The sequence below is a fragment of the Brassica rapa genome, chromosome A02 (genome assembly GCF_000309985.2).
Source record: "Brassica rapa cultivar Chiifu-401-42 chromosome A02, CAAS_Brap_v3.01, whole genome shotgun sequence".
NCBI classification, from domain to species: Eukaryota; Viridiplantae; Streptophyta; class Magnoliopsida; order Brassicales; family Brassicaceae; genus Brassica; species Brassica rapa.
Genome location: NC_024796.2, coordinates 17,657,114 through 17,666,875, shown reverse-complemented (window position 1 = coordinate 17,666,875; position 9,762 = coordinate 17,657,114). Strand labels below are relative to the sequence as shown.

The window sequence follows — 9,762 nt, the reverse complement described above, 5'->3', positions numbered from 1 at the left end:
TTTCCATCTATAGTCTTTGTCTTGAGAAATTTTAAAGCTATTGGTTATAATACCAAAACCAAGCCGTAGTCTTTTTCAGAAGACACCTAAGCCATGAGGTTAGGTAAGAACCTGTTGTCAATTCATATTGTCAATTCATTAAAGCCGTTGGTCGTTTTACCAATACAGCAAGTCGTTAGTTGATTTCTACCATCCAACAAGTCTATGGCATAACTTTCTCAAGAGACTTCTAAGCCGTGTGGTTAAATAAGAACATGTGTTTGATTTATAATCATTGTCAAGAATCTTTAAGCAGTTGGTTTCTTTTAAGCCATTTGGGTATCATTTTATGCAGGAATCTTTTACCATCCAACAAGCCTCGCTTATGACTTCTTAAAGCTTTTTGTCATTTTTCTTCGTCCAACAAAGTATTCTCTCAGCCATTAGTTGTTTTTATTCATCTGCTGACTTTCTTTTTCTAAGCCGCTGGGCAATGTTTCCATCCAACATATCTAAAAATGGACCCATATTGTCTTTTTGATTCATAATCCTTGTTAAGAATCTGTGTGTTATGATTCATTAAGCTGTTGGCAGCCTTTGTCAAAAGACTTGCCAAAGCCATTAGTTGTTTTTGTATCAGCTTTGTCTTAAGGACATAATTTTTCATCCTTTCCATCCACCAAATTACAATCCATCTCATAGCATTTGTCTTGAGAGCTTTTTCAGACTTTGTCTCAAGTCTTTGGTCGTTTTTTTTTTTCATCCAAATCATAGTCTTTTTGTACTTCTAACCCTTGTGCTTATCCCAAAGACATAGTTTTCTTTACTTCTTGTGGTTCATAATCTTTGTTTCAAGACTTCATCAAACTGTTGGTCGTTTTTTTTCCCATCCAACAAGTCTTCTTTTGCGGGTCATTTCTCCATCCAAAATATCTAAAACCGACCTCTTTTGTCTTTGTCAAGTGACTTCTTTAAGCCGTTTGAACTCTTTTATTCCACCAAGGACCCTTTTCTAAGCAACCCCTATTGTCTTTTGTGTAAACGCTTTTGTTTCAGACTTTGTATCAATCTTATTTCAGCTGTTGGTCTGTTTTCTTTCCATCCAACAAATGCGTAAACCAACCCATCCAACTCATAGTATTTGTCTACTTTAAGTCTTGTGGTTATCGCAAAGACATAGATCTTTAATCCATGTGGTTCAGAGTCGTTGTCTTAAGACATCTTTAAGCTGTTGGTCGATTTTTCCAATCCAACGAGTCTTATTTAAGCCATTAGGCGTTTTTCTAAGCCGTGGGTCACTCTTTTCTCATCCTCATATAGTCTCTGTCTTAATACTATCAAGCCATGCACTACCAACCAATAGATTCCAAGTCTTATTTTCCATCACCATAACATCTTTCTTTAACAATGCACTACCAACCAAGAGATTCCTTACGGGACAGTGTACCAAAGTAAAATCGGACAGTGTACCAGATGATCTTTTTGAATTTCAAAATGCACAGACATCGAATAGAACTGATCTAATGTGTTTGACTTTGTCCTCGTTTGAATTCCATCCTCAAAAAGACAGAAATTTTAAAAACAAAAAAAAAACTTGCATTTTAATGTCATAGACAGAGAAATTACCTTGGCGACGATGATGGTTTCAAGCAGAGTAAGCTTCCAGGTATGCAAAGAAGTAACTCTGGCAGAAAAAAAGGCCGGTGAGTTTCCTCTTGCAAGCGATACTATCACCTGTTCAAACAAAAACCAATGTTCAGAAACTAACCACTCTGACTTGTGTGACATAATTTATACAAGAGAATGAATTTGACAGATTGTACAATGCTTAGCTTTCAAAACGAAAACGGGAAAAAACCCTAAACCAAGATCACTGCATAAATTATAGTTGAACAATGACTAATTTGAAAACGCTAAATCGAAATCGCCAATAACACAAACCTTACAAAACCATAATTAACATATACAGAGACGTAACTTCACGACGAGTGAGAAACCCAAACAATCACATCGGGTTTCAGACGGAATCAAGCTTCCAAAAGAAAACCAAACCAATCTAATCAAAGAAGAAGAAAAGATTGAACAATTCAGGAAATTTGCGAACCCATAATCAATGTCGCGAATCAAATAGTACTCAAACAGATTCACGATTTAAAGATAACGAAACACTTACTAATCTAAGATTGCAATTGGATTTTCCGGTTTTGCAAATCTTCGAAAGAGAGCATTCTTCCCCGGAATTTTTTTCGTAAACAATGTGGAAATAACAAACACACGACTTTTATAGACAAGTTTTCTAACGGTTATATTTTAAGAACTGAGACAATTGATTTGAAACGAACCGGTCCTACACTTTTCACCCTAAACTTGTTCGATTTATTTCCAATTGAACCGGTTCTGTATTTCCTATTGGTTGTATTTTACAACTTAAACCAAACCGGTCTTGTAGTTTTTCACGATGTCTACTACTATACGCTGTCGTTTGTCTGTATAGTTTCCAACATTTTTGATTCTCTCTTTCAGTTATGCATCTATTCTTTCACTGGCTAAACCACTCAACCTCTTCCAGGTGAAAAGATTTCTTCAATCCGACAAAAAAATATTTGTTTGATCAAAACCATCAGCCAGCTTTGAAACAGTAAGATCATGATGATTCTTTGTGTTGTTAAAATGCTGAGTTCTCTTGCTTTTCTTTTAGTTTTCACATCTTTCACTCAAAATCTTTGTATTATTTCATAACAGCGAGTTTTGATTTCTAACAATTAAACTGAATCACAAACTAAATGATATAAACTCACACACAAGATCTTTATTTGTTAATCTGGTGTATTGAACTTTTTTGTTTTATATTGGCCTTCTTAAATCTACTCCTCTTCTTTCAAATCTCTGTAATACTGTAATACTCACTGATCTATTTCTATTTTCTATATAATAACCACCTCTTGCCTCCTCTGCTCTTTCAGCCACTCCGGATCACCTTTCGTAGCTGCCTGGTTATCTCGTGGAGCAGGTGAGAATAATCATTTTATGCCAAAGTGTGTCATCAAGTAATCTCTTCTTGTTTAGACCAGTAACAGAGCATACATCACCTTGAAATCCTGATAAATGGCATCGTAGAAGCTTGTCAATGGCACAATGTTATCGAAATGAAGAATTGGAGCATAAGATGCTAATGCTCCAATTGCTATGTGGGGGATACTTGAACCTGAACCACGCTGGAAGCACTGTCCCAAGACATAACACACAACAGAACATAGTTTATAAGGAATGATAGTTAACTAATTAGAAGTTATCATTCCATTGAGAGAGGTGGGTGTGAGCTTACCAAAGACAACCACAGGTGATGCCGCGGATGATAGATTCTGTTTCAAGCTTCTTATCAGGATTCTGCATAATCAGCCAATGCCTGCTGAGAGTTCAAGTAACCCAATGTTTATGCCATGATTTGAAACTGAAGTGGTCAAGACTATGCGTTGATCCTCTCTAGGGCTGGGAGTTACAGTTGCGGCAGTATAACGATCCTTTTGGTTATAGTTTTATGACACCACCGTGCTGTTATTTCTTTAACAAGTAACAACTACTGTCTGTTAGAAATCTAGGTTCTACCAATTCTATGTTTCTTTTACTTCTTTTAAGGGCGAAGAGTTTATTTGCCTGTTTACGGATCCTCAAGCAATAGTCGTGACAAAGACAGCAATATGCTATACAAACTGAAAAGAAGGCTAGGCTAGGAGATAATGCTTGTAGAAATAAAATACATTGTCTCCTCAGAGATCTTATTAGAGCATTTAGTGTAGCAGATAAGAGGTAAGGTGATACCAAACGAAGAAAATGATCCATGTGCCAAGAGACAATCTATAAAAGCAATAAACTCTACAACACATTGCTTTCTTCTCTTTGGACTCTGTACTAATTTGGAGTTTCTTGCAAGAACATGAATCCTTTTGTTCAAAATTCTACAGACAATTCTCACATCGATATCGAAGAAGTAGTGAAACAAATGCAGTAACCAAGATGTTTAATTACTCTGAACTCTTAAGTGAATCCCACAGAACACCCAAATCAACATTACCTCCTGAGAGTACAATCCCTATGTTTTTACAATCTTTCCAACAAGGATTGCTACGGAAACTAGTTGATAAAACTGCTGCTAGGCCAATGGCACCACTTGGTTCCACAGAGACTTTCAGCATCTCATAGCACATTCTCATGGCTTCAATTATTTCCCCATCCTCCACAACTACAACATCATCTACCATATCTCTCACTACCGGCCTAATAGAAAAAGAAAAAACATGTTTTCAGACAGTAACATTTTATGTTCTATAGAAGTAAGGATTAGAGGTACCATGTTAAGTCTCCTAGAGAAGCACGAAGGCCATCCGCTATGGTATTAGTCACAGGTAAAGTGATGATTCTACCAGCAACCTTAGACTGAGCCGCATCATCAGCTCCTTTTGGTTCAGCTGCTATAATCCGGATGCTCGGCTTAATTGACTTAGCAGCCAGCGCCACACCAGAGATCAAACCACCCCCGCTTATCGGCACAATTATAGTGTCAATCTCTTGGATTTGCTCCAACAGTTCCAACGCAACAGTACCCTGACCACTGTTCAAAGAAGTATGCATAAGATTTGAAGATTCATACAATTTTTGAATAACTAGTATCAAGAAAAAGCGAAGTACCTTATGATGCGTCCATCATTATATGGGTGGATGAGAACGGAACCTGTTTCGTGCAAAACTCTGGAAGCTACTTCCTCTCGAGAAGACATTGATGCTTCACTCCATATAACCTTACCACCATAACGGATCACATTATCTACTTTGCACTTCGGAGCACCTTTTGGTACAACGATATACGCAGGGATCCCCTGCATCTTCGCAGCCAAAGACAACGCAGCAGCATGGTTTCCACTGGTACAACAATACTCAACAGCAAGTAAGGGACTAACAAGTGAATACAATTACTACTAAGTGTATCATTATTAGCTATAGATACAAATCAAGAAGATAGTATTAGAACCTGCTGTGTGTTACAACCCCTTTGGCTGCATCAAGAGACAAGACAGCATTGCATGCTCCACGAAACTTGAAAGCTCCACTTGTTTTTTCAGACAATAAACAGAGAAGGGATTACTTAATACTGAGAACAAAAAGAGAGAAACTTAAAGAAGATAATAAGCAAAGCCTCACCCTTTCTGAAAGCACTCGCACTTAAAGAACAAGCTTCTTCCAGAGATTGAATTCAAGGACTCAGATGTTAGCACTGGAGTTTTGTGTATGTACGGCTTGATACGTTCATGAGCTTCCTTTATGGAAGATAAATCCGCAGCATATTCATGCCTCTTCTTTGCTTCCATTTCTTAAAGGACTTACTGTCTGATTAGATTTGGAAATGGGATTTTTTGTAGATTTCAGAGAACATAGATGTTGTCTTGTTTCAATTATCTCTGAAAAAGACAGCACGATGTTTGGATCTAGAACAGAGAACGACGTTGCGCTGTTTTCCAAAATAAAACGTCGTGAACTGTCTGTGTGTATTAACAAAACTGTCGCATGTTTTCTTTTGCTTAGCTTTTACTTACTTTTTAGCCAACTGTCTGTGTATATTAACAAACGTTTCCAAACACAAAATTCTATGATAGATTTTATATTGATTTTTAAAAGTGTCAAATCTATTTTTTCACTTTGTTCATAGAAATTGTTTTATAAGGATAGTGGAAACGTTTTATTTTCTATACTCATTCAATTTTTTACCTTTATAATTTTTGCATGTCTTTCCACCGCTATCATTTCTATCACAAATTAGTCATCTGGTCCAACTATTAAAGTGTTTGCTTAAAGACCAGTTGAAACATATATCCAATTACAAACACATACACACACACATATATATATATATACTGATGATTGAGAAAATTGAATAATAAGAGCATATCATAAATAATCAACAAATAAAGTAATAGTGGAAAAAATATTCTCAATATAATAAAATTACTTCTTGACTTTCTATAACTTGTGTAAAAAAATGATTTCAATGGATATAAACTGGATTATGGTTACCATCAATTATATATTGTCAAATATATTATTTTATACATGACTAATTAAGTTATATGTAAATCTAGTTTGGAGTTCAATATTAGTGGTTTATTTATATGTTATCGTCCGCAACCGCAAACATTTACATAAATGAATTTTTGATTTTGAGCGGTAAAAAATAGTTCAAAACAATACAAAACGATTTATACAACTGTTTCAAAACATTGCTTACTGCTATCATATACAAAACAACGGTATTTGCGAGTGGCAATAGAAAACCCATAAAACCCTTATAATACATATTATGATGTAGTAACACATATTTGTATATAATAAATGATTGTGGCTTTATTGATTTTTCCACTATTACTAGTATAGCAAAATTATATACTTCCTATGTATCATTTTAAGTAGTATTTAAGATTTTTTCACAAAGATTAAGAAAATATAAAATTTTATGTAGTTTATCTTGGTTACAAAAAAGTAGCATTAAATGAAATTAGTTCAACTAATAAGAAAAATATACTATTTTGTAATTGATCATGAATTTTAAATGACAATAAACTTCATTTAGAATATTGAAAACATCACTTATTATGAAACAAAATAAAAATTTGTAAACACCACTTAAAATGATATGGAAGGAGTATTAATTAACTGCAAGTGAATTAATAATTTTATTCATAATAAATCCAATTTAAAAGTCAATTTATAGATTATAAAAAAACAAACAAAAACAAATTAATTTTATATTACACTTCTGAATTAATAAAATATATATTCATAAATTTAGTGCATAACAGATTTTAAATATTAAAAATATTAGCTTAACATTATTTTATTGATAACTTATAAAATTTTATATCTTTTTTTGCTAAGTTAAAACAATACAAATACCTGAAATTTCGGTTGATTTTCATTACTGAAGAAAAAAATAGTTTTTGTTGTAAACAAAAATATAAGTGCAAAATTTTATATTGGAATTGCTTACATGAAAAAAAAACTAAAATTAAAAATCGAGAATATATATGCACATTAAAAACTTAGGCCCAATATGAGCATTAATATTCCCGAAGCCCTTAAAAGTTCTAAGATCCGTAATATTGTTCGGTTCACATTACCGCCGCACAAAGTAAACGCAACAGAGGAGCCAAGCACACCGACGAGTGTCCAACGTGGCGTGTTCTGCAGCACGCACGTGTATCACCTATTCTCCATCCACTGAACACGGAGATAGAAACTGCTGAATAACGAAATGACGATTTTGACCCTCAGTAGCTAACAAATATCTAATCTTGATGAAAAAGGAATCTGGTGGAAAATGTTGAGATCCTCGTTTCGGCTTCTCTATATAACAAGAACCAATCTTCTGGTTCGAGCTTCACCATCATCGCTCTCTCGACTCCCATCCAAGTTCAGTTCTGCGAAACCACTTGTCAGTTCTCATCATCAGATTCCGTTATCGACAACGGGAGCTAAACTTTCTAGGTCGGAACATTCCATGGCTGCTTCCTCCGAACCCAAATCCATCTATGACTTCACCGTCAAGGTTCGATATTTTTCTTTTCTTTCGGGTTGTGAATTGAATCGTGGGTCGAAAAATTGAAAAGCATGTGAATTGATGACAGGATGCGAAGGGAAACGATGTTGATCTAAGCACTTACAAGGGGAAGGTTCTGTTGATTGTCAACGTTGCTTCTCAGTGGTAAAAACCTTCGTGTTTTCAGTAAAGTAAGTTGATCAGTTAGTGACTAGTTTCTTGTTGTCGGTGCAGTGGCTTGACCAATTCGAACTATACTGAACTTGCACAGCTGTACCAGAAGTACAAAGACCATGGTATACTTTTGTTTACCAGTTTTTTTCTTTGTTTGTTCAATTAACCATATTATTGTATAGATGATAATTATGTTCTTTAAAAAAAAAAATGGTATTAGGGTTTGAGATCCTTGCATTCCCCTGTAACCAGTTTGGTAATCAAGAACCTGGTTCTAATGAAGAGATTGTTCAGTTTGCTTGTACCCGTTTCAAGGCCGAGTACCCCATCTTCGACAAGGTAACCACTTTTACTCTATTTCAAGTCTTCTTATGTTACCTTCTTGGGGTTAGTTCCTTGAAACATGAGTCATCCCATGTTGATATAAATAAGTATTAATCTCAGGTGCTTTTCGCTAGTAAACACAATATGACTTTCTGAGGCCATTCAGTTGTTTCTTTTTTACAGTTGTTAGTATTGGACTTGATTTTGGAACTATTATGCAATCCAGGTTGATGTGAACGGTGACTCGGCTGCTCCAATCTATAAGTTCCTGAAATCAAGCAAAGGTGGGCTTTTTGGAGACGGAATCAAGTGGAACTTCGCCAAGTTCTTGGTTGACAAAGATGGGAATGTTGTGGACCGTTACGCCCCAACTACTTCCCCTCTCAGCATTGAGGTAATTGTCGAATCCCTTTAGTTTGATTTAGAGACCCAAACATTTCTATTAATGGTTCATTGTTGAAATCCGCTATTTGCAGAAGGACCTGAAGAAACTGTTGGGAGTTACTGCTTAAGCAACTAATAGGCGCAAGTATTCAAATAAAAGCTCCTATAGTATTGTAATAAGCTGTGTCTATGTTCTTGAGTGTCTTTGGGATGAGTCGTCTCCTACTACTTAAAATCCTCCTTTTTAGTTACTGATGTGTGTAACATCGTTGACCTAAAACACATATTTACCGCTACTATTGTATTCTGCTGTTTCCTAGAATCGTGGGAAGAAGAAAGCTAGAGACGCTTTCATAAAGTTGAAATACAAATCAAATGTCTCGAAGTAATAAAGAACTGAAAAAAGACTGGATGATGAAAATCAAACCAAACCAGTTTGTCTCAAACTAATAAATAACTGAAAATGATTAGAAGATAATATTTTTTTCTGTTTCATATTAAGTCTTATTTTAAATTTGTGTTATTTTTTTTTTAATTTCATATATTTTTTTATATAAGAACATCATTATTCATACGAATACCCATATTTCAATTAATAAAAAAATAAACTGAAAAATACGATTAATAAATTTTGCATTTCAATGATAAAACTATAATTATTTTGCAATAAAAAAATTTCTCTACAATAACGACACTTAAGATGAAACATAACGAGTATAAAAAAGTAACATTTGCAACTGTTTAAATTCTAACAATTAGGTGATTTATAACTATTTACAAAATATTTTTATCGTAATTAAAATTTTTTTTTTATTATTCGAAAATTTGTTGGGGTAAAAAACGGTTATCTCGAAATCAGCGTCTAAAATCACCTTTTCTCACGGAGGTTTTCTCGACATAGTCTCGACAAAAGTTTCCGAGCATAATTTTCAAAGAAAGAACAACCCCAGAACTAAAAACAAACAGTCCAGCTCATCCGTTCGACGAACTGACCCAATCCGGCTCGGCAGATGGCCAAGCTAGATCGACCATGCGACCAGTTCGACGGATGGCCGAGCTGGAACGATCGTGTTGTCCTTGTCCCGTCCGCAAAGCTTCTTCCCCGAAATTGGATCAACCTTGCTCTTGTCTCACTTCGATCGGGGCGCCGTTAGAACTTTACGACTTTAAAACTGCAAGAACTCGTTTTTTCGTATCAAGTTTGGATTTATCGTATGAAACATCAACGGTTAACTAAACATCTTGAACTACCTAAATCGTATAAGAAATCCAGGCTTTCTTCGGAATCGACGTCGTTTCGAGAGCGTTCTTCGATA

General features: G+C 35.0%; 2 protein-coding genes across 2 annotated transcripts; one reads left to right on the top strand and one right to left on the bottom strand.

Moving 5' to 3' along the window:
• Nucleotides 1-3,714: 3,714 nt before the first annotated feature.
• LOC103853518 (serine racemase) lies at nt 3,715-5,438 on the bottom strand. Its single transcript, XM_009130421.3, has 5 exons — nt 5,176-5,438; nt 5,006-5,083; nt 4,666-4,896; nt 4,328-4,588; nt 3,715-4,254 (listed from the first exon to the last, which is right to left on the bottom strand). Exons 1-5 carry the CDS (start codon nt 5,340-5,342, stop codon nt 4,002-4,004), a joined length of 990 nt encoding a protein of 329 aa, XP_009128669.1. The 5' UTR covers nt 5,343-5,438; the 3' UTR covers nt 3,715-4,001.
• A 1,875-nt stretch (nt 5,439-7,313) lies between these two features.
• On the top strand, nt 7,314-8,804 carry LOC103853516 (probable phospholipid hydroperoxide glutathione peroxidase 6, mitochondrial). Its single transcript, XM_009130420.2, has 6 exons — nt 7,314-7,573; nt 7,653-7,729; nt 7,799-7,860; nt 7,959-8,077; nt 8,289-8,456; nt 8,539-8,804. The coding sequence occupies exons 1-6, from the start codon at nt 7,346-7,348 to the stop codon at nt 8,572-8,574; spliced, it is 690 nt and encodes a 229-aa protein (XP_009128668.1). The 5' UTR covers nt 7,314-7,345; the 3' UTR covers nt 8,575-8,804.
• The last annotated feature ends 958 nt before the right edge of the window (nt 8,805-9,762 follow it).